This window comes from Alligator sinensis, unplaced genomic scaffold (assembly GCF_000455745.1).
Source record: "Alligator sinensis unplaced genomic scaffold, ASM45574v1 scaffold746_1, whole genome shotgun sequence".
NCBI classification, from domain to species: domain Eukaryota; kingdom Metazoa; phylum Chordata; order Crocodylia; family Alligatoridae; genus Alligator; species Alligator sinensis.
Genome location: NW_005841959.1, coordinates 2,608,500 through 2,634,006, shown reverse-complemented (window position 1 = coordinate 2,634,006; position 25,507 = coordinate 2,608,500). Strand labels below are relative to the sequence as shown.

The 25,507-nt window shown below is 42.3% G+C and overlaps 1 protein-coding gene across 6 annotated transcripts in view; it reads left to right on the top strand.

Moving 5' to 3' along the window:
• DMD (dystrophin) overlaps nt 1-25,507 on the top strand; it is a 1,961,037-nt gene that overhangs the window by 672,098 nt on the left and 1,263,432 nt on the right. For all 6 annotated transcript variants that reach the window (XM_025200207.1, XM_014518487.2, XM_025200208.1 and 3 more), the window contains 3 exons: nt 8,080-8,199; nt 21,766-21,867; nt 21,968-22,075. In XM_025200207.1, coding sequence (XP_025055992.1) covers nt 8,080-8,199; nt 21,766-21,867; nt 21,968-22,075 — 330 coding nt within the window. The remainder of the gene's footprint in view (nt 1-8,079; nt 8,200-21,765; nt 21,868-21,967; nt 22,076-25,507) is intronic.

Below are 25,507 nucleotides of genomic sequence, written 5' to 3'. Positions count from 1 at the left end.
CTCCCTACAAGCGCGAGCAGAGGAGGTGTATTCGTCTTTGGTGATCTCTCCCTGTTTCCACTTTTTATGTGCTCCCCTTTCGGCCCTTAGGCTGCCCTGGATTTCTCTGGTCAGCCAGGGAAGCCTCCTGGCCCCTTTCCCCCTTTTGCCTCGCTCGGGGATCGTCTTGCTTTGTGCCTGAAGGATCGTTTCCTTAAGGCACAGCCACCCTTCTTGGGCTCCCATCATTTCAAAACTCCTACTCTGCAGTGCGTCCTTGACTAATCGCCTGAGTTCATTGAAATCAGCTTTCCTAAAGTCTAGCACTTTCACCCTACTAGTTACCTTACCCACTCGACGTCTGATGTTGAATTCTATTATTAGGTGATCACTGTCCCCCAGATGGCTACCGATCTGTAGGTCCCCTACCATGTCATCCCCCGTTGCCAATACCAGATCCAGTATGGCATTCCCCCTAGTGGGACCGTGTACCTCCTGTGTCAGGTGGAGGTCCTGTACACAGGTTAGAAACCTGCGTGAGCGGTGGGACTTTGCTGTCTGTGACTCCCAGCAGATGTCCAGGTAGTTTAGGTCCCCCATGACTACCGCCTCTTTAGCTTTTATGGTCTCCGAGAGTTGCCTCAGGAGCCCCGAATCCCTTTCATCCCCTTGATGTGGGGGTCTGTAGCAGACCCCTACCACCAAATCCCTTTCTCCTTGCCCCCCATGTAGCCTAACCCACAATCCTTCTACCTCCTCATCCTTGGATTCTGTCTTGATGAGGGTTGACGTATATGGCTCACTGATATAGAGCGCAACCCCTCCCCCTTTCTTCCCCACCCTGTCCTTTCTGTACAATCTATAGCCCTCAATATGTACTGCCCAGTCGTGGGATGAATCCCACGACTGGGCAGTATAGGGCAGTATATAGGGTAGTCTGCACGTAGCATTATTGAGGCTCCTTCTTACTCTTAATCATTCTTTGCAAGTTCTGCTTGCAAAGTCTTTCTCTACAACTTTATTGAAGTAAGAACTGCTACAGAATTTAATTTTGTGTTGGAGAGGGGTTATGGGGGTTGGGGTGGGAGGAGGGGGTAGGACTCTCCATAAATCGGAACTCTCCCAAATAATAATTAAAAAAACCCACAATGTCAGTATTTTATATGTTAGCTGTAGACATTACAATGAAATATCATCAGTCTGCCTGTCTCACTCTTTTTAATTTGGCTTTTCAAAGTAGCTTTTCTTTCCTATCCTATGGTAGATTTAAGGATGAAAGGCAGTAGCCTAACTGGCAGGGGGCAAACAGGGCTCTTGAATTTTTCTATATAGGTGCAGTCCTGTGCCACTCAGCCATAAAAACTGAGTAGCCCTGCTCCTCATCATTAATGGAGGGAGCAGAATAACTTCCCTCTCCCCCTAGGGAATTTTTGCCACAGGATATTCAACTCTGCTTCCTACCCTCCCTAGAGGGTAGTAGTTTTACACACAGAGATTATCAAGTGGTTCTGTTCTAAGAGTATTTTTATGTAACATTCTATATTACTTACTGAAAGCTCTGCAGAATGTAATAGGAAGCAACAAAATGAGGTGGAGGTAACTGTGCTCAAAGACTTTATGAGACTGTACTAACATTGGTATTTTCAATTACTGGTCTTCAGTTTTCACCACTCTTGTCCTTATATTTACTTAAGTGTTTTGCATCTCTGTAGGCATATGCTTATAGCATATATATATATTTCGGTCTATTCCTATCAGAAAAATATTTGCTTCAATTGTCTAAAATAAATTATTTGTTTAATAATGTCCAGAGGTCACTTGTGGTACTGGTGAGTGACTGTTAAGAATTGTAATGTTATGAATCTAAAATGCATTTTCTGATTGAAATCTTGCGATATTTTTTGTATGAAGTTTTTTTTTGTTTTTTTTTTAATGGATCTACTCCATTTCCTGTATGGAAAAGGGAAAGAATATTGCCTTTCCCAATTCTTCCTTCCTAGGTCCAAAAGGCTGCATATAGAGATTCAAATATTCTAGAATTTTCTCAGGTTCATTCTCTTTGTCCAAAAACATACCGAGAGAGCTACATATACTTAAATCCTGAGGCCCCAAAGAATGGAGACCTTGCAGTGCTGGCATTATTTAGCAAGGGTGGGAGGGGTGGATTGTGCACACATCTCAGCATGCTCTGCAGACTCGCTTACTCTGCCTGCTGACAGATGGCAGCAGCACATAAGGCAGTCCTTACTGGCCGAGCCAGACTGCCCATTGTCATCCTTTGTTTCTCTGCAGCACAGTGTGAGGTTTGTGAAGGTGGAGCAGCAGAGTCCAATGAGTGATAAACTGTCTCCTGGCGGGGTGGGGAAAGGGGAATGCTCAAGGACTATGTTCTTAGTTTCATAGTTGGTAGGGTCAGAAGGAACCTGAGCAGATCATCAAGTCTCACCCCCTGCCATGGGCAGGAAAGGATGCTGGGGTCAAACAACCCCAGCTAGGTGATGAGCCTCCTTTTGAAGACCCCCAGGGTAGGAGCAAGCACCACTTCCCTTGGAAGTTGGTTCCAGATCCTAGCCACCCTGACAGTGAAGTAGTGCCTCCTGATATCTAGCCTGAACCTACTTTCCATCAACTTATGGTCATAATTCCTTGTTACTCCCGGTAGTGCTCGGGGGAACAGGGGATCTCCCATTGCCTGCTGGTTCCCCTTGGCAAGTTTATAGATGGCTACCAGATCCCCTCTCAGCCTCCTCTTGTGGAGGCTGAACAGGTTTAGGTCCTGTAGCCTCCGCTCGTAGGGCCTTCCTTGCTGCCCCCTGATCACGCAAGTGGTGCTCCTCTGGACCCTCTCTATGTTGTCCACATCCCTCCTGAAGTGCGGTGCCCAGAACTGGATGCAGTACTCCAACTGCAGCCTGACCAATGGTGCATAGAGTGGAAGGATCACCTCCTTAGACCTGCTCATGATGCATCTGTGGATGCATGACAAAGTGCGGTTAGCTTTCCTGACCGCATCCTCACATTGGTGCCCATATTTATCTTGGAATTGATAATGACTCCAAGATCCTTTTCTTCCTCTGTGCTGATGACAAGGGAGTTCCCCAAATTGGCTGGAGGGTTATTTTCTGAGAGAAGCCACAGCATGTACAGACCCTTGCTCTCTCTTTAACTTTGGTTATTCCCAGGTTATTCTTCTCCTGAAGTGACTATTTTTACCCTGGAACAAAAAACCTGAACACTCTGGACACTCATGATTTTTCCTAGAAAAGCAGCATCTCTCCCAGGAGAAACAGAATGTCTGTACAGCACCAGCCCACCACACTGTAAACAGCAGCCTACAAAAGCATGTTTATGAATCACAAAGCTGTCCAGAAGGGTGGATACTGAGAATCGGCCACCAGTTACAGTTTCATAGTTTCATAGTTTCATAGTTTTAGGGTCGGAAGGGACCTAATAGATCTTCTAGCCCGACCCCCCGCCAGGGCGGGAGAACAACAAAAAACCCTAAAAACAAAAACGGGACTCAAATGAGTCCAGCCAGGTAAGTATCCAGCCTCTTCTTAAAGATCCCCAGGGTAGGGGCCAGCACCACCTCCCTTGGAAGTTGGTTCCAGCTCCTAGCCGCCCTAACTGTGAAGTAGTTTTTTCGGATGTCCAATCTGTACCTCCTCTCCATCAACTTGTGCCCATTACTCCTTGTTATGCCAGCGGGGGCTAGGGGAAACAGCGTCTCCCCCAAACCCTTCTAGTTCCCCCTAGTGAGTTTATAGACCCCCAAACCCTTCTGGTTCCCCCTAGTGAGTTTATAGACGGTCACCAGGTCCCCCCTCAGCCTTCTCTTGTGGAGGCTGAATAGGTTCAGGTCCCACAGTCTCTCACTGTAGGGTCTGCCTTGTTGTCCCCGGATCATGTGGGTGGCCCTCCTCTGGACCCTCTCCATGTTGTCCACATCCCTCCTGAAATGGGGCGCACAGAACTGGACACAATACTCCAGCTGCGGCCTGACAGCGTCGCATAGAGGGGGAGGATCACCTCCCTGGCTCTACTCGAGATGCACCTGTGGATGCACGACAAGGTCCGGTTAGCCCTGCCAACCATGACCTCGCATTGTCGGCCCATGTTCATCTTGGAGTCAATAATGACACCAAGATCCCTTTCCACCTCCGTGCTCTCAAGTAGGGAGCTCCCCATCGTATAAGTGTGCTGCTGGTTCCTACTACCCAAGTGCAGCACCCTGCACCTGTCCGTATTGAAACACATCCTGTTCCTGTTTGCCCACCCCTGTAACCTATCCAGATCCTTCTGCAATCTCTCTCTCCCTGCTAGCGTGCTCACCTCCCCCCAAATTTTGGTGTCATCAGCGAATTTAAACAGGTTGCTTTCCACCCCAACATCAAGATCGCTGATGAAGAAATTGAACAGCGCAGGCCCCAGGACCGAGCCCTGGGGGACTCCACTACCCACCTCCCCCCAAGTCGAGTATGATCCATCCACCACCACCCTCTGAGTGCGACCCTTCAGCCAATCTGCAATCCATCTGACCGTGTAGGCATCTATGCCACAGTCGCCTAGTTTATTAATTAGGATGGGGTGAGAGACGGTGTACCACTCCTCTTGGATGCTGAGTTCCTCTGCCCTCAAGGACCCCAGTTCCTCTCCCACTAATCTCCTCATCTCACTGAAGTTGGCCCTCCTGAAGTCTAGGGCCACCACCTTGCTGCGGGCCCTTGACACTCTACGCTGGATGGTGAATTCCAGCACGCGGTGATCACTATTGCCCAGGTGGTCAAGAACCTGGAGGCCTCTTACCAGGTCGTCGCCTGCGGCCAGGACCAGGTCCAGCAGGGCATCTCCTCTGGTGGGACTGTGCACCTCCTGAATCAAGTGGAGGTCCTGCAACTCGGCCAAGAACCTCCTGGAGCGGTCCGTCCCAGCTGACTGCTCCTCCCAGCAGATTAAAATTGCCCATGACAACTACATCCCTTGCTTTTAGTGTCTCTGCAAGCTGGCCTGAAAATTCCCTGTCCAGCTCCTCCTCTTGATTGGGGGGTCTGTAATAGACCCCCACCGTCAAATCCCTCTCGCCTTGCCCCCACTGGATTTTGACCCAGAGCACTTCAGCTTGCCCTTCCCCTGACCCCATTCTGCTGGCAGAGGATGTGTAGTGCTCCTTGACATAGAGTGCCACCCCCCACCCCTTTTCTGCCTTCTCTATCCCGCCTGTACAGCCTATAGCCCCTAATGTTAACTGCCCAGTCATGGGACGAGTCCCACCACGTCTCTGTTAACCCTACGACATCTGGATTTGAACTAGCTATTCTGAGGGCGATTTCCTCCTGTTTGTTCCCCATGCTATGAGCATTGGTGTACAGGCATTTAAGGCCTTGCAAGACTGCAGGCATTTAAGGCCTTGTAAGACTACAGTTTCTTACTTCTTTGCTTTAGTGTAGGTTAGGGAACCCTGGAAGGTACTGTAACTGGTACTAACTAACTTTTGTCCTTGAGGGACCATACCTCATGTGGGGACAGGTGTGGGTACTATGTTCTCAGCAGCCCTTCTTTGTAGCATATAATGAAGGAAGATGCAATGGGGATCCTACCCCATTACTGAGAGGGAGAGGACCAGGGAGCAACAGGCTGGCCCCAGGACTTTGTAAGAACTGCTGGGAATTGAGAGGTTTTGAAAATAGGAGCTGCCTACCCCAAATGCGGAAAGCTCACTCATCATTTGAAATGGTGGCTTCAGGACCACACATGACTGATAGGCCTGAGGGGGAAGTGGCTGGTCCTGTGACTGAAGGTGGATGTGGCTGTAGCCGTTAGAGTGCCAAGACCCTTGTGAGGTCGTAGTTTAGCTCTGGGAGGGGACAAAGAAAGCTCAACAATGTCATGTATCAAGGTTGTCATTTATGTTACATGTTTATCTTATACTGTTGTGTTAGACCAGAACAAGAGCAAAACCAGGAGCAGCTCAAGGTGGTGGGGAGCACCTGGTGAACTGTTGCCACAGTGTGGGAGGTAGAGACAGGTGCAGGACTGCAAACTGGTGCTCAGGACCTGCAGCTCAAAGGTTTTGGAGTAAGGGCCTACATCTCAAAATGACGGTGTGAGAGAGCCTAAAGCCAAAAAACTATACAGGCAGGCCCAGAGCCGAGGACAGCAAAAGAGAAAGAGGGCCTGAAGCCCAAAGAGCTGTGTAGGAGAGCCCAAAGCACAGGAGACCAAAGAGTGTGAGAGGGCCTGAAGATCTGTGAGAGAGGACCCATAGCCCAGGAAGGCAAAGACTGAGGGCCTGAAACCCCCAAATGACTGGGTGAAAGGGCCTAAGATCTAGGAGACCCCAAGAGGCATGAAACCCATAGGGCTGAACTAGAAGCCCTGGACCCCACACAGACAAGGACAAAAGACCATGGAAGACTGGTAGCCTGGTGATCATCTTGGAGGAGCAGGCACCCAAGGCCTCATTTTGGTTTCTGAAGGCAGCCTTCTAAGATGCAAAGTATTTGGAACAGCAGAGACATGGCGGGGAGGGACTAAGGCCAGTTTTAGGAAACCAAATCAGACGTAGTATAGAAGCTAAGGGGTGCTGGAGGCATCCCTGGCAAGTGCTAGGTAATTAGATGGGAGTGAGACAAGTTTGGCAAGAAGGGTGCAATTGGGCAAAGGGAATTATGGTGTCTTTATGAAGAGACTAAGACTTGCTGGAATTGCAGCAAAAAGTCTAAGGGTTACAGATGGGAACTCAATAGTTGAAGGCACTGGAGATAAGCTAAGAAGCTCAGGATGGGGACCATACAGGACTAAGACTGCCCAAATGGCTTCATATACTAATTTTACTATATTAAACTCTACTCAATCATAGGTTTAAGCAAATAAGTTAGAAAGAGTCAGCTTTGGGGGGGAATAGGTACAACTTTTTCCTAATGTAAGTCTTAGCCCAAAGTAGTCTTGTCTCTCCATAGCCTGAAATTGAAGATTCCTGAGCCTTACCATGCTCATTGGCTAGCTGTCTGATTCCTTTGTTATGCTGGTAAAAATAAGGATAGCAACAAAGGTCTACTATCAATTACTTCATTAATTCAAGTTGCAGAACTGTGTTTGGAGGATCCATTATTCAAATCCTGAAGTGGGCATCAGATGATGGACTTCCTGCTTTTTTAGTTTGCTTTTAAAAAATCATAGAAACTGCAGGCATGCACACAAAAATAGACAAAAAATCTTCTTTAAAAGAAAACTATAAATTAATCACTTCATCATAAGGAAATGCTTCATTTAAGGCTGCTTATGCAATCTTAAATTATCCCCATGCTTTGTGCATGTGTATTATTAACATCTTGATGTAAATGGTCACAGCCTATTTTTTTTCCAAATAACCCTTGCCTCATTCAGTGAACAGGATGGATAAGCTCTGGGATTAATTCAAGTTTGTGGAGAGATGTGGATGTTGTTTGTGTGAACTGTAATTATATGGCATGGCACCACATACTCAACAGTGAGGAAAAAGTAAAATATTGACTTATTTTCTTATTAAGAAAGCAACAACCATTCTGTTAAAAGAAGGGGACAGAATTGCTATTGAAAAAATACTATGTGTAGCACTCTTAAGGACATGCATCATGTGCATATGTATAAAGTAGGGAAATAAGCTTACACAGGCTTGTAGTGTTTCCTATTTTTTGTATCCTTAATAATATTCCTTCACCATAATTTTTAATGTAATAACATAAAAGATAAATGGTATTAATAACATGCATAATATACAATAGTGTGCATAATACATAATGTGTTAATTAATTCATTAATGATAACTTTAAAATGAGCAAGAGATTGTTACCCATAAAATATCAAGTAAAATATCAATTTCTCAGTTTAAACTCTCATTCTGAATTTTGGTGTGTAGCTTTAATGTACTTAATATAAGCTGCCTTTCATTTATAAGTAGAAAAGAAATGGAACAAAGACAACTATAGTCAAGTTTCAGGGTTTCTTAAGTTTCACATACTACGATTGTTAGTCAACAATACTCCACACTGTGGCAGCATTCTGTCTACACTTTGTTTCAACATCAGCACTGATAGGTTTTTTATTTTCTTTTACCTCTAGGCACTTCAGGAGGACTTGGAACAGGAACAAGTCAAGGTGAATTCTCTTACTCATATGGTAGTTGTGGTGGATGAAAGCAGCGGAGACAAAGCTACTGCTGCACTAGAAGAACAACTTCAGGTAATAGCCACACTGATACCAGCAGCATAAGAATTTCTGCTGTGTAATTTTTAGTGAATTTAAAGATAAATTGCCTCTTCCTGCACTATTGCAAAATAGAATTGGAGTATTTAAGGCACACTGAACTACCTCTGTGTCTACTTTTTTCCATTGTTCTGTATGAAGGAAGTATATTTTCATAACAGGCAATTAAACTCTTGATTATGATCAAATTGCAGGATCTTACTGATTCTCATATTGCTTTGACAGATATAAGAATTCTGATTGTTGCAATCAAATTAGAGTGCCAAGTAGGAAATCTGATATATTCCCCAATATCATTGACACGCTAGTGAGATGTAGCTATATATCACTATCCTGGGTAAGCTGCAATCTCCTAACATGAAAATAGTACTGAGTAGATTCCTTTTTCTGTGAATGCTCTGTAGATAATTTATTGTCCCGACTCTTGAGATAAAACATGGTGGTCAGTGCTGTTCAACCTTTTTTGGACACTTGGCCAGATGGGCAGCACCCAGTCCCTCCACAGGCCAGATCCACCTGGTAGACTCTATCTGGCACCCAAGGTGGGTATTGCAGGGCAATATCCAGCTGTGCAGAGTGGGGTTACAGGGGAGCCTGGTCCAATCTGGTTATATAGGGGAAGAAGGCATGGCCCAACCCTGCAGGAGGAAGAGACCATGGCTCAGCTCCAGCCTGGCCAGTTGGGGGGAATGGAGCATGGCCCCACAATGGGGGATTGGGGGAAGGTGGTGTGGTGTGGCCTAGGAGGGAGAGAGGGGCACAGTCCAGCCCCAACTTAGCCACCCAGAGGAAAGGGGGTGTAGCCCAGCCCCAAACTGGTCATGCGGGGGCAGGGTAATGGCCTGGCTCTTACCAACTGCTCAGAACTTGGGACTTTGGCAGTGGGGAGGGGTGGCAGTATTAACTGCCACTACTCCCCTACTGCCAAATTTCCAGACCCATGGGGAGCCCTGCAGGTTACAATCCAAGGCTCTTCAGGCCCAATTTGGTTTCGGTTATTATGACAACACTGGTTGAGCACCCCTGGTTTAAGTTATTATGACAACACTGATCCCTGCAGAAGAAGCAGTATTTCAGTTGGTTTACTTAGGGCCTTGTTACATATTGCACTTTGATTGGTGTTAGTGTTAGCTCAAGTTTGCAGCAGTTGCACCTTAAGGCTAAAAACCTTCTCTGACTGTCCCCATTCTACACAGCTGTGACTTGCCCACTAAAGGGCTGGTGAGCAGGGGCAGGGTGAGGAGCTGTAGCTGTGAATTGCCATTACACAGCTGGTTAGCCAGGACAGGCTTCTATCCCTGTTCTAGGTAGGGATGTAGGGAGAATTGGGTTGTGAGACAGGAATATGAAGCTGGGAGCCAGAGAGTTAATGGGATGGGGGTGGGTAATGAAATGGGAGGTGGAAAAGAAATGGGGGTGGGGGAAGGGTAGTGAAATGAAAGATGTCAGCCACTGAAGGATACAATAAACAGAAATAAAAAATAATACTTAAAAAGACAGCAGCAGCATATCTACAGGCTGGGAAACTCCCTTCTCATCTGCACAGAGGCAGAAAAGGATCTTGGAGTCATTATTGACTCCAAGATGAACATGGGCTGCCAGTGTGGGGATGCAGTCAGGAAAGCTAACCGCACCTTGTCATGCATCCATAGATGCATCACAAGCAGGTCCAAGGAGGTGATCCACCCCCTCTACGAGACACTGGTCAAGCCGCAGTTGGAGTTCTGGGCGCTGCACTTTAGGAGGGGTGTGGACAGCATGGAGAGGGTCCAGAGGAGGGCCACTTACGTGATCAGGGGGCAGCAAGGCAGGCCTTATGAGGAGAGGCTATGGGACCTGAACCTGTTCAGCCTTCACAAGAGAAGGCTGAGAGGGGATCTGGTGGTTGTCTATAAACTTGCCAAGGGGGACAAGCAGGCAAACGGAGAGTCCTTGTTCCCCCGAGCACTACTAGAAGTAACAAGAAATAACGGCCATAAGTTGATGGAAGTTAGATTCAGGCTAGATATCAGGAGGCACTACTTCACTGTCAGGGTGGCTAGGATCTGGAACCAACTTCCAAGGGAAGTGGTGCTTGCTCCTACCCTGGGGGTCTTCAAAAGGAGGCTAGATAGACTCCTATTCAGGGTCATTTGACCCCAGCATTCTTTCTTGCCCATGGCAGGGAGCTGGACTTGATTATCTGCTCAGGTCCCTTCTGACCCTACCAACTATGAAACATAAAGAGGAAGTAAACTTAAAAAGGTCTCATGTTTTAATAAATTGGGATTTGGAATTGGAGTATAGGGGGTGCTGACTGTACTTCCCAGGGTGGCTGGAAGGTGGGAGTAGTGAGGGAAGGACCTTTTGGGGATCTGTGGCCCCTGCCCCAGGAAGGAAGCCCCAGTTCATGGGGACCCGATCCCGTCCCCTACCTGGACCTGTCCATGCCCTGCTACCTGGCTTGTCTTGTTACACATTAATTTTAGTTGGCTCCTGGAGTGCTTAACACCTGGATGGTCCAAACATTAACACCTGAAACTAGTTTTAAGCACAGTTTAAGTGCCCTAAAGTTATGCCACTCCAGGGCAGGTTTATCTCTGAACCATGTTACCCAGCTTGTGTTCCATTAATGTGTGGTCAGTCACCGCAGATGAGCCACTCAAGTTACAATCCTCCAGTACCCCAGGATGCAGTGTCCGTCCCCTCCACCCCCCCCCAGCCTCCTGTTCTGTGTGGATGAACTTTCTACTTCCTGAACTCTACTGCCCTGGGGCAATTTTGGCACCAAATCAACTCCCCCTTCTGCCCCTAGTGGTGTGACCTTCTGACCTCCAGGTGTGCAACCCCTTGAAAACAGCCTGCAGAGTATATTCTGGCCAACCAGGTTGGAGGGCACAGAGGAGTCCAGGGGTTGGGGGAACAAGGTAAGGGGCCAGATCAGGTCCCCATGAGCTGGGGCTTCCTTCCTGAGGCAGGGACAATAGCTACCCCAAAGGTGCCTTCCTTCACTGTTCCCACATCCCAGGAAGCATAACCAACACCCCCATACCCGAGTCCCAAATTATAAAAACATGAGACCATTTTAATTTAACATGAGATTGGCTGACTTCATTTCACCACTTTTCCCTCATCCTCGTTTCCTTTCTACCTCTCATTTTATTACCTACCCCCATCCCATTAAACCTCTGCCTTCCAGCTTCATGTTCCCCTCTCCCCCACCCCATGTCTCATACCACCCACACATATAGCAGGGACAGAAGCCTATCCTGGATCACCAGCTTTGTAGTGGCAGGTCTCAGCTGTAGCTCCTGGTCAGGCCCCTGCTTGTCATCCCTCTAAGCCAGATACAGACATTACACATAAACTGGTCTAAGTGATTGAAAATTGATCTAAACCCATACCCATACAGAAGTTCAGTGCACATAGACTGGTCTAAAAATAAAGGAACCTAATCTCAGATAGACTTGGATCAATGTGCTCTCAAACGTAATCAATTAGGTTAGACAGGTGAACGGAACTTCTGTACCAGATCCTAGTGGCAAGTCACAGCTGTAATCACTCCAAATTAGAGCTAGCAGTAACACTGATGAACATTACAGCTACTCAAAGTGCAATGGGTAATTAGGCTCTAACAAAGTCCTTAGGGTGTCTTTAGAGTGGAAAAGCTCAAAACACATTTTGAGCTTTTATTTAATTAATATTCTCACTAAACATTACTATTATTTTCTTACCAAAGACTACTTTTCCATGCACCATAAATGCTCAATCTGTTCTCTTCAACTTCAGAATGAATGATTTATCTACCTCACTTAACTAGTTGTTTCAAGAGGATTTACATTTATTGATGCTCTCCTGACGGTAAACCACCATACTGCAAAATACACTTTGAAACCCTGGCCATATAAAATTCTTTGTTCTAATGAATATAGCAGGGTATATTGTGTAACAAATCAACAGTATGGGTTTGTTACCAGAATGCAACCTATTTTAGAACTAACTCTTCTGTATCTCATGAAAATAACCAAAGTGCATTTTTTGCTTTTTTGTAGCATATGTAAAACAATCTATGCATCCAAAATAGTTTAAGACCCTCTCCTGGGAAGTCAGTTAATAAAATGTAAATAAAGAAGGATGCCTTATGAAACAGAAAACTGGAGCTTGTGACAGTACAAAAAGGCATCCTTTCATTTTATTTTGACAGGAATGATCATAGTCAGGCATTGACCAAGAAAGAAACAGTGGTGGTTATATTTAAAAAACACAAAAAAGAATGAGTCAGAGGACAATAGTTCTAGTACATGATCAGAAACACTGAACATTTTAAAAAATGTTGTTTAATACAGGACAGAGTCTATCTTGCAGCCCAGAGGAAAAGAATAAATGATATTTGACTTCTTGTCCCTTCTGCCATAAGATGCAGAGTGCTTCTTGGAATCAGCTTTGCTCATTATTTTTTTTCCAGGCAGTAAAGACAGGAAATCTAGGAGGGCTGGATGATAGGAATGGAATTGTAGGAATCTTCCAAGCTCACTGCAGAAAAAGGCAGCCTAAGAATTGAGCAGGTACAGGGTCAGCCTTAGAGCTGGAAGTTCAGTAACACTTCCAGAGTCAGGGTAGACCAAGCATGCTTCACTGGTATGGGCTTGAGGATTATTTCATAAGTAGTTCCTGACTATCAGTGTAGATATGGTCTGATACAGTGTAAGGCTAAAAATTATCCCTTGATGCAGCAGGTATGAGCTCAAAAATGGAAAAAGTGTAATGTACTTCTGTCACATCTGTGTTAGCTGAAATTGAGCACCAATCATAAGTTGACAAGAAGGTCCAGTAATGTCTCCATTCGCAACCAGATATACAGAGGTTACTTTTTTATCTGTAAAGGGATCATTTGTAAATTGAATTTGTAAATTGAATGGAAGAACTTAGCTGGATGCTAAAATACTCTGTTGAGCAGTTGGTAAAAGTTCAGTGGAACAAAGTTAGGTTATATTAACATCAATCTGACAAAAAAAACAGAGGAGGAGAAAGAATTATGGTGCAAGTACTTGCAGTTCTTGTTACTGTTTGTGTTTTTGTTTGTCACTTAGACATGTAACTGCTTGTCTCCATTATAGCTAGTCTAATGAATGGATGGAAAACAGTGTCAAAAATGATACAATCACTGACAAAAAGTTGGAGTCAGGCTGTGTTCTACATTTAAAACTGCTACAGAGCACTGCCACTGGATGGATTGACATATGCTTATTTTGCACAACAGAATAAAGGAACTTCCTTGGGAGCACCTTGGACACAAGTCATTGAGCATAATGCATAAGCAATACATTGTTCCATTTATAGTTAGTTGACAATTGAACCCTTAAGGACTGTTGTGAGCTCACTCAATTTAGAGTGGTAGCAAGGCTTCTCTGTCCTCTGCTGGGACCAGAGCTACATGAGAGAATCAGGGAGATTCAGTGTTCCCTTTCCTTTGACCTCAGGGAAGTAGAGAATCTGGGCCTGATATTAAGTGTAACGATTTTTGTGGAGCCTACTATGTGTTCATATAATTTTGTATAATGTTATCTTTTGATTTATGATCTATTATTACAGCTCTCATAAAATATTTTTACATCAGTCACAATAAAAGAAAAGGTGAAACAAGAGTTACATACTCTTCTCACAGTGTGTACACATTTTTAATGTATCAAATTTGTCTTTTGTTTTTGTGTTTCATTAACCATATACACAAACAATATTTCTGCAGACCATTGGTCCATCTGATACAGCATCTTACCTCCAGCAGTAGTTAGTCTTACTTCATTAGAGAAGCATTGTTCAAAAAAAATCTTCCATTAGTTGCAAACTTGGCCCTTATTATTATAACATATTTTATGTTTATTCTTAGTGGTCCTGAGACTTTTCTTGTATTTTATTTGTTTGTTTGTTCCCTGTCTCATCTGCTTGATTCACCTTTTTGTGATCTATGATTGATCCGCTATTTTATTAACTTTCTGCATACAAAAGGACTCTCATTAAAAAAGAAAAAGAAGCTTTTATTTAGGTGAAACTGCCAGTTTTTAGGAACATAGAGGGATGCATTTCAGGGAAGGGAGAAGGCATAGCTTTAGGGTGAAACTTTAGCTTTAAGATTTTTCTTACATACCCTATTTAGCTGCACTGAGTAGACTTTGAAGTAGGTGAAGTTTTCAGTCACTGATTTCATAGGATTGCTTAAAAAACATAGTAGTATTTGGCAAGGGTAAAAGTGGCAGAATTGAGCGCTCTTGTGATTAAATAGTTTATACTGTCTGTGTAAGTAAAGAGTTCTTGCATGATTATTGTGTCCTGTGACTTTATATTACAAGTTCATGTTCTAAACAGACCTACTCCAAAAAGCTTAGTGTCATGTTTGCTATCATGTGTTACTAGAAATGACAGGTTTAGTACTGGTCACAGTTTCAACCATTTATCAATACTGTTATTTAGTCATTGGAGGGGGGGTAAACTACTGGCTTGTCAAACTGTGGAGACAAGAAAAACTAGGATAATTTTTCTACCTCTTTGGAGGTAATTTTTCTACAGCTTTTTCTGCTTTTTTATATTTTTGTCTTGATATGACTTCTTGATAGCATAAAGCTTTCTCTGACATGAAAATCAAGGGACATTTTTAAATAAGTAGTAGAAGGAGTTGGAGTAACCTTTTATCATTTAGATTGTGCTAGCTGGTAGATCAGGAGAGAATATTTCTATAGATAGATCAGAGGGATACAGGCAGGGATGCTACTGGAGATGCTGAGAGGAAAGTATCTTATTTTTTTCCTTTTCAAAAGTGAGGAGACGTTAAATCTAGCTGTTCAAGCATGATATAATCTGCTTTATCTATAAAACATCAGAACAACAGTACATAATGCAAATTTATAAAAGAACTCTATTTGGCAACTATTCTATGAAGAGATCTCTCCCATAACCACATAGCTGAAATGTAAGTAGGCAAAATAAATATCATCTGTTTGGGCTCAAGGAATTGGAAATGTACTTGACATTATACCTACTGAAGGCCTATTAGTACTTCTAGTATATCATTCAGTAATCTGGTAATTGCAAAGAGTGGTAGATTGGGACCAAAAGACTATCTGCATCCATTGTATGTTACCATAGGCATTCATAAAAAGTTAGCTGTGATAGTTTGTCCGTGCATATATTGCAAGTTCCACTCCTTTCTTTCCACATTGGAAACTTCCCATTGGAAGCTGCAGCACAGTACAATACACAATAGTGTCTAGATGCTTCTAGGCAGAACACTGCTTTAAGTACACAGCATAACACTATTGGCCCATGAGGAAACAGATAACTGTAGGCAAACAAGGAAATATGCACCCCACATAGTTTGGCCTCAACATTGCTTATCTTCCTTCTGGTGAATAACTCCAAACAAAAAGTACTATCTGGCTGAAACAGAAAATATTCTGGAATAGGCCTGTTCAAAATCTTGAGTAGCATCAGAATTTTTTTTACACTGATGGAAAAAAACCCAGAATTTTTTACTTTGCTTTCCATGCAAACATGCTTACATATTTCTAAACACAGTGTTTACTGAACATGTTTGTTGAAGGTCTTGGTACAGACTGTGTCCTTGGGATGAAACAAAGGATTTTCTGAACTGCAGTTTGGTTCCCAGTAGAGAGATCTGAGCTAGGAATAGAAGTCACTTTCAGCAAAGTTGTAGTTCTTCTGGTACCCAAGCTAGTTTATTCAAAATTATGTGGTATGTATTGTGTTGCGTAGACATAACCAGATACTGGTAGTAAACACAAGTACTACCACCAGTGCTTTCTTTCTTTCTCTCTCTCTCTCTTTTTTGCTTAAGATAGTACACATTAATATGAGGGCATTGTCAACCCATTACTCATGACCATGAGATCTGCAAACCCTTCATTGAGTTCATAGGCATATTAGAGCAAAAAATAGGTGCTTCATGTGAAACTGTCTTTTGACCCCTTTCTGGTCCTTTTGACTGTACCTCTTGTGTGCTGGGGCCTGTGTTTTCACCTTCTTTGGGTGAAATGCTGCCATTTGAATACCCAGCCCCTTGGTATTGACATGGCAGAAATTGGAAATCTCCAATACCCAAGCCCCTGCTGGAGAGTCTGTCTCTGTTTCAAGCTGTTCCTTACAAACAGCTTTCTGACAACTACCTCCCACATGTACCGAGGGGATAACTTCCTAACAATTTAGTGTCCTTCTGATCTTTTGATTCATAGACTGCACAAAATGAGTTTTGTAATGTTCCTTTGTCTTGGTAGTGTCTCTTAAGAGGCAATCTGGGTTTGTTATGGTTTTGAGTGAGAACCAAAATTTGGAAATTCTCTATGGAAGAGAACTGAATTGTGGCCTTGGAGCATTCTGCCTTATTGATTTGGGAGCCATGTGCACTGTAAGTCTTGGCATTGTCTCCTAAGATCCCAAATGTACTTATCACAAAGTTAATACTAGTCTTGCTAGCTTCTTAACACAGCCCTAATGCTAAACTAATCCAAAATGAGTTTAATGAACCATTCTGATAATGCAATATAGTTGTACAGCAGTTAGGCCAATAAGCAAGCCACATGCAATATTAATTACCATATTTACCTGCATCTAAGACAACCCTGAATTTAAGATGATCTCCCCTCCGCCCCCCTCCCCCCCCCCGGTAATAATTTTTTATATACACTGGAAATTTATAAATTTGTTTTTATTTTCCATGCACGGAATCTAATTATTGGAGAATCATATTAAGTTCTAACACCCTGTCCCGTCCTGTCCTGTTCCCCCCCCCCCCGATCATCACTAAAGGAGGGAGGTAGGGGGGCAGGTGATGAGGGGACAGTAAGGGGCAGGTGATTGGGGGACAGGGAGAAGGTGGGAGCAGGCAGCTTGCCCTGTGTTGCTTGCTCCTTCTGCTTAGCCCCCTTCTGTCTTCTCCCCCCACCCCCCTCCCAGCTTCAGGCTCCTGCACCATCCTTCTTCCTGTCTTCCCCTGTGCCATTTCTGCCCTGCAGTCTTGGGCCTCTGGCCCCTGCCTGTCCTTCCCTATTGCTTATCTTTGGTCTATGCCAACAGGCTTCATTCACATTGAAGCCTGGTACCACTGCTATGGGGCTAGGCTGGGCTGGGATTGGAGCTGTGCCCTGTGCTCCAAGCTTAAGCAGGGTCAGAGCCTGCCAGCAGCAGAGCAAAGATAAGCAGGGGCAGGACAGGGGGGAAGAAGCAGCATAGAGGAGAGAAGGGGAAAGGGGTGGGGGACCAAGGCTTGAAGAGTAGAGAGGGAAAAGGCAGGGGTGGAGAGGCAGCAAGCAGCAGCTGTGGCTCCAGCCCTGACCTAGGGTGGAGGCTAGAGCTGGATCTGAAGCTGCTTGACCCCTACTGCTTCGTACTTGATTCCAAGACAAGGGGCATTTCCCCCTATGTTAAATGGGGAAGAAACCCTTGTCTTGGAATAAAAAAAATACAGCAATAATTGCAAATCAGCTCCTAGATCTTTACAGTTTGTATGTATTAATATTGCACTATAGATTGAGTTACAATTATCCTGCATTATACTCCAAATTCTCTTGCATTTGATCTGGAAAAGCAGATGAAAACATTTAAATGGTTGAAAGGAGCTGTCAGCTGAATGCATGCTAATATGTACACCTCCATGTTTGTGCTTCATTTTGTGGATGCAAGCACCTACTAATCATTTTAGTATTTGTGCATACCTTCTGACTAGGCTAACACCTGCACACATGCAAGAATTAGCATCTTCAACTATTGGGTTCTGCTAGTTCAAATAATAACATTTGCAAATTAGGCAGTACAAGTACGTGCTTGCAGGTACAAAATTAATGTCTCCACACAAGTGAAGGTCAAAGGCTGGAAAAGTAAATAATCATTTGGTAGTGCTGTGAAATGTTCATTGCACTATTTTAATATCTTAAAATCTTGATTTGTTATGAAATGGAGTGAAAACCAAAATTTCAAAATTCTCTACAGAAAGTGACCCTAGGGAATTCTACCTCAAATTTTCTGGGAGCCCTGGATTCTGTACCCCCTGCTCTGCCAGCCTGAGCTATTGAAGAGTTGCAATGTTGGGAGTTGAAGCTTCCAGAACTCCTTAGATCCTGGCTTCTTAATAGTTCTTCTGATGATGTGTGAAGAATCTGCAAGCTTTCATTCTCTAGACCAGTGATTTTTGACCAGGGTACAGTAGCACTCAGGGATATCTTAAAATCCTTTCATGGGTGCTGCACTGTTAGATGTGCAAACATGATTCACAAGCTAAAATCAGCATTTTCACATAGGAATCTATAGAGATAAAAACCTTCTGACGTGTTGTGATCTTTCACAGTTCTTTGCAATGCAAGAATTGCACTGTTGTTTTTGTTGTGATCCCCCAAAAGTGTGAACATTAAGAGCTGGCATTTTCTGAAGGATCCCTCAAATCTTTAAACAGTCGGGAACCACTGTGCAAGAATCTCTGGCTAAACTTGCAATTTGGGCTGTTGGGAGCAGTGGCTGGATTCTAGATTTTCAGTGCTCCCAGTTCACTATTAGGCTGCTTTGTGGGCTGAAATTGAGCCAGGGGCTTTGGATCTCGGGAGTGGTGCTCAAAGCCTGGCAACAAAGAAAGAAGGCATATTTTGAAACCTGACTTTCGAATATAGCTTAATCATTAGGTTAATGGTTATCTTCAGAAAAAAGCACAGGTTAGAAGACATTAATATTATTCAGTTACAAAATCAGTTTTCCAGAAGGGCCTGATTTGACCAAAAGTGGATGTTTTTCAAAGCAAAGAGTTTGTTGCTCTTCCATTGCACTGCAAGTGTAAATGGAGCAAGAACCAGTTTCACCAGCATAAATTATTTGCAGACCTTGCATGGGTTTATTTATCATACTAATCTACATATGTGTTGTCAGCGGGGAGCAATCTGTCCACTGAAGTCTCTTTAAATCAAAGATACAAATCTGGCATTGGTTAACACCACTTTAATTTGTGAACCCTTCTATTAGACTTTGTTTGTTGGCTGATTTTCAAAAGTACTGAACATACTCCAATCCAATAAAGTTCACCGAATATAGGAGAACTGAGATAAAAAGGAGCCGAGGAAATGTATCTGTAAATACAGGAGTTTAGAAACAAAGTTAGCAATTTTTCCATAAATAATTTATAAGACAGTGCTGCTGCAGAGCCAGTACTGAACAATACTCATTGAAGGAAGGTCTACATTTCCTTTCTTTTCCCATTTTAAATGCTGTAAATGTATAATGTATCTGAGCATTCAGTGGATGATGATGATCCTGAATTGTGAAAATGGTTTGTAAAACAGACTTAAGTGAGAGACTGGATTATAGGAGTGGTCGAGCAATATGAATAAATAGATCAATGGACTAGCCTGCATTTAAGCAAATAAAGCAACCAGTGGAAATTATGGAAGCAGGTAGGGGCAGGGTACATGAAAAGCTAAATTACCAGATTTGTTGGAGATTTATATGACTGTGGGAAGTGAAGGCTGGCTGGGTTAATAGTTAGTCATGGGTTTGGGGAATTTAAACAGAAGCTTGGTTGACCCATGGAAAGAAGCTAGGAAAAAAATCACCTTCTCTGTAGGATTACACTCTTTTTATGTAAATCTGATGAATTTGGCTCTCCCATAACCACTTAGGAATTGTAGGTGTAAAAAAACCAGAATTGAGTGAATAATGAAGGATAAATAATTTATTAATTGAATTTAGTCTGCCTTTCCTGTGCACAAGCGATGAGGAATTTTTGATTTTCTTAAATTCATCCTTACGGTGTATTTGAATATTTTTGGTAATTTCTTTTTATTAAGTGAAATACTGTGCATAAGTCTCTGTGAATATTTAGTAATGTATATTTAAGCTACATTGCTTAGTTGTGAATTTGGTTACTTACATCATGAAGTATGGTTTCCTGTTCCTTTATTGGATAAATGCAAAAAAACTTTTTACCAGTAAGTACACTTGTGTGAGAGTTTGAAGTTAATTTTATATCGATACCCTCTTGCATAACTTAGAAAAATTTTATTCAGTGAACTTCCAGGTTAGTAATCCTTGATCACTTAATTTTTTTATGGAAAGTAAACCGTAGAAGACACATGGACACACAATTTAATTAAAAAAAATCAAATTGATATGAATTCATTTTTTATTCAGGGAAATTTCAAATTAGTAATCCCTGATCACTTCAATTTTTGTGGAAAGTAAAGCATAAAAGACACATGAATACATAATTGAATTTTAAAAAATCAAATTGGTATGAATGGATTTTTTTATCTAATATTTTTCCTGCTCTAATAAGGAAAGAAGACAATTATCCACGAAGAATGATTGTAATAAATATCAGGGATATGAAATGTAACATTTATTCTAAATTTAAAAGAATAACAGGAACTGATCTAGTATTGATTGAATTAGATGTTAAGAAAGGAACATTCCTTAAACTGATTGTATTGTTTACTTAAAGTATTTGAGAAGTGGTGATATTTGAAATCCAGCCACCTCACTGTGAATCAGTAATAGTTTTTTTAATTTTGTCTACTTTGTCAGTATAAGATATGAGAGGATCAAAATGTCCATTTGCTGTTTCAGAATAGTTGTGGTTTTCTTCTTGAGGAAGTGAAAAGCATGTCAGGCGCATTGTTATTACTAGTGGTACGTGATAAATGTTGTACCTGGCTAAAATCTAGTGGTGTGCTACACAGATCAGACTAGAATTTGCCTCTCACTTCCATTGAAAGCACAAAATGAATTTATTATGACTCCTACTACAGAATCTTGTTTGGTACTGTTCTTGTATTTGCCTGGATTACTCATTTTCCTGTTTTAGGCATTCATCGCCAAAGTCTGAGAGAGAGAGAAAGTTTAAAATAAAAAATGTGAAGAGGAACATAGTCACTTTCTATGCCTTTTCAAATATGAATTATACAAGAATCTGTAATGACCCTTGTGTACAAGTATGCAGATATTTAGTAGGGAATGGAAAAAAAGATTAATTAGTGCTTTGGAGAATTTTCTTCAATATTTGTAATTGAAAAGCTGTTGAAAACCAATCCTCTGCTCTGCTGACAATCCTGTTTTGTAGGATTGTCAGTATAGGAACAATCTAGTGTATGTGGGATAATCTATTGCATGTGAAACTTTAGCACCATAATCAAGACTTTGGACAACCCTAATTACATCTCAAATTGTTATGTTTTTTGGCACCATAAAGTTTAGGAACCATATTAGCTTTTTGGTTTTTTTTTTCTTTTTGGTGCATAGTACCCAAGCCTTAATGGAGAGAAATATCCATGCACTACTGTTAAAATTGCTTCCCTTTTCTTGGTTTTGTTGCTTCACAGATCCTTTCCACTGCAGTCCTATTTCACACAATAATGACATCCACTTCAGCATTTAATGGCCTTGAATGTGATCGAAAAGATGAGTAGGAGGGCTATCAAAGTGTTTTCATCAAAATTTTCAGTGTCGTGAAAATATTATGAGCCTCATTCAAAAATATCAGACATTCACTATGTGCTTTGTGGATTTTTTTCTCTTTAGCATTTGGGAGACCGGTGGGCAGCCATTTGTAGATGGACAGAGGATCGCTGGGTTCTTTTGCAAGATATTCTTCGGAAATGGCAACTCTTTGCTGAAGAGCAGGTGAATAGTCTTAGCAGTTAGAAATCTTCAGATCATTAAAATATACTATAGTAAGAATGACCTTACAAAAATCGCTCTCTTACTTCTCCATTTTTTTCAGTGCCTTTTTGATGCATGGCTTACTGAGAAAGAGGATGCCGTGAACAGTGTTCACACCACTGGCTTCAAAGATCAGAATGAAATGCTGACCAATCTGCGCACGCTGGCTGTAAGCATTTTTCATTTATGTTGTTTCATGTTTTATGTTCTGCTTTTCTGTTCATAAATCTGATTGCATACCTGGTTTCATCTGACCCTCAAACAGTAAAAACATTTTGTGGGATGAATGGTACCTTGGGAACATGGAATCATTTGGAACCTGGAGCTATTATTGTGCTCATTTCTTTACTGAATTGAAGCGTGCATGTGTTTTATTTTTGTATTTTAGATGCATTTAGTTATACATTATTGTATATTAGATACAAAAATCTGTATGGAAAGAATTATAAGAGTGATGTTAGTTAAGATTACAAGGTCAAAGATGCTTTCAATGTGTGTATATATTCATATTTTTGGCACACCATTATAACCTCAAATTTAATACAAAATAATGAATTCTTTCTGGTTCTGATTGTGGTGCTCAACACCTGAATAAATTTATCTTAACAGTATATCCCTTTAGCCATCTATTGTTCTTTTCAGAAAATCAAGAGCTTACAGTTCACCATCTATAGTATGGGCTTACACTGCTTAGTGTTATAAACCTTTGTAGGTAACAGTCCATTAACCATGGCCGGGCCTATAGCATGTGATTTTTATCTGGTTTTTATTATTATGGTATTACAGATTTTTCAGGTAGCTGTGCCTCGGGACTCTCTGCCCTGTCTGATCTCTCTTTTCTAGGACCTGCTTCAGCCAGCTCTGGTATGACTTCTAAGTGAAAAGCCTCTGGCTTCATGACCCTGGCTCATCTTGTCCCTGGTTTCTGGATATTCATAACACCCCTACTTCAGAAAGCAATTTCCTTGCTTAGCACCTGAGAAGGGAGTTGGGGTATGTGGGCCCGAGTACTGATGTCCCAAAAGCCTAGCAGATAGCTCCATCTCAAACGAAAGTGTCTTTACTGCATCACCATAGTTCCCAACAATAAATTGGTAAACAGCCAGCATCCAAGCACCTTTAAAAAAAAAGCTTGACTGTCCCTATGTCCTCCCTATGCTTTCTCCCTTCTCCTCACCTCCATTTCTTCTTCTCAGGCACAGTGTGCTATGTTACCAACGAAGTGTAACAAAACCATAGTAGCTAACCTGGGGACTACTACTTACCCAATAAAATGAAACGATGTTATTTGGAACCAATCAGAGAGCACTCTCCAGGACCCGCTGCTAGCTCCAGACTGTTATGTTCCCCTGGATGAAAAGGACATTTAGATGTTATAGGAATAGAAGATCATAGGAAAGGAGGTTCTGGAAGGCACCTCATAAGGTCATCTAGTCCGGCCCCGTAGACCATCCCTGATTAAGGCAGGATCATCCCTGATTAAACCATCCCAGCCAAGTGTCTGTCTAACCTGCTCTTGAAAACTTCCAAAGATGGAAATTCCACAATTTCTCTTGGTAGCCTATTCCAGTGCTTAGCCACCCTCAGCATCAGAGTGTTCCTCATTAATTCCAGCCTAAATTTCCTTTGCTGCAGCTCAAGCCCATCGCTTCTAGTCCTATCCCCAACTTCCACAGAAAAAAGCCCATTTGTATTCTTTCTGTAATCACCCTTTGGGTATTCGAAGATTGTTATCAACTTCCCCCTCAGTCTTCTCTTCCCTAGGCTAGATGACCCCTAGTTCTTTCAGTCTTTCTCCATAAGTTCTGCTCCCCAGTCCCTTGATCATTTTTATTTGCTCTGTGCTGGACTTGTTCCAAACTGTCCATATCTAGCTTGAAGTGTGGGGGCCCAAAACCGGACATAATATCCCAGGTGAGCCCTCACCAGTGTTGTCTCATGTTCTTCTTTGTCCTATTGTGTCCAACTATGAAACACTGTGCAGCAAAAGGTGTTCACTCTGAGCCCTCCAAAGCATTTTCCACAAGAACTCTGGGAGGGGAATCACTTCATTTTGCCTGTTCAGTGACTTCTGGTGCTTTATGAAAAGAACATGGAAAACAGTGATCAATTTTAATTTAAAATAGTTCAAAATAAGAAAGGAATTTAGAGTGAGGTACATGCAGTAATTTTTCAAATCAAAATTCCTTCATATAGTAAGATGAAGGAATAAATTGACACCTCCGTATTTCTGATGAGTAAGTGAACAACATCCATTGATTTAAATAATTGTGCATACAATCTGCTGTTAAAAAGCATCTGCTATTATTTATTTTGACAGAAAGAAAAAGCTGTTAATTGGCAATGTGTGTCTATTAGACCTTACAAACTAAAGAATTTTTCAAGCCACAGGTTACTGCTGAGTTTTATCTCTCTGCATAGATAATACAATGAGGTCACTTAGTTGTATGAAATTATATGAATGACAGTTTTTGGTGTCTCTCTCTCCTATAATGTGTAAAGAAAACTGGGTAGTCTTAGCTCTTTGAATATCTTCTGCTATTATCACAGTAAGTTATTTCCATAATTTTCTCATGCACTTAGTATTCAATATATGTCAACTTCACTGTAAACAAAATGAACAGATATTAAATTAAAAAAAAAACTTGCCATTTGATTGTGTAAACTAATTAACAGATATCTGGCAGCTGGTCTAGAATTGATGGCTAATGTCCCTGCTGATTCAGGCAGTGACTAGGAATTTAATGCTCTTTAAAATATGTCACAATTTGAGACCCAAAACTGTGACCATCTGTCAGTGTAACCTTAAGTAGCTGGGGTTGCACTTTGCTAATCCTTGCTTTTTCTTCTGACCACAGTAATTTCCCATGGCTTGATATATACTTGTAGTCTGTAATGCTAAAGTGAAAGACAATAAGGACTCCAGAAGGCATTGTTTCTAGTAGGAAAATTATCACTGTGACTAAAGCTGATCTTAGGATCATGTCCAAACTTTTCCTTTGAAGCAAAATAGTTCTATTTAAATTAATTTTCCAACAACCCATGTGTTTCATGTGAATTCCTGTTCCACTAACAGAGCAAGCTGGGTTCGGCTCAGTAGTTTTACTAAGTAAAGGCTTTTCCTTTCACTGGAACCATTGTATGGATTCTGTGTGTGAACGTAAAATAGAGCCCCTACTCTATTACTAGCAGGGGGAAGCCCAGAGAGGGACATGATACCTTCCAGAGGGCCTCACAGAGGACATAAGCCAGACTTCAGACTGTGGAGGGGCCACTGCCAGGCCCAGAGCTCTGGGAAAAGTGGGGTCAGCCTTCAGATTGCTGAGAGGTGCTACCTAAGTCCTGCAGGAGAGTGCCATCAGGCAGCAGGATGGAGGGCGTTATAGTCACCAAAGGGTTAAATTGGCAAGCTGCAGGAGTCAAACCTTGAGCACTTCATTGAAAGAAACAGGACTGCAACAAAGAGTCACAGCAGACTAATAGGAAGCTGCTGGACCCTGTTAAGGGAACCTCAGGTAATTTGGCCAGGAAAGGTAGGAGCAGAGATTCATGCAAGCCAGGCCTGGGGGCCGGAGCTTCAATTTTGGTTTGGCTTTGACTT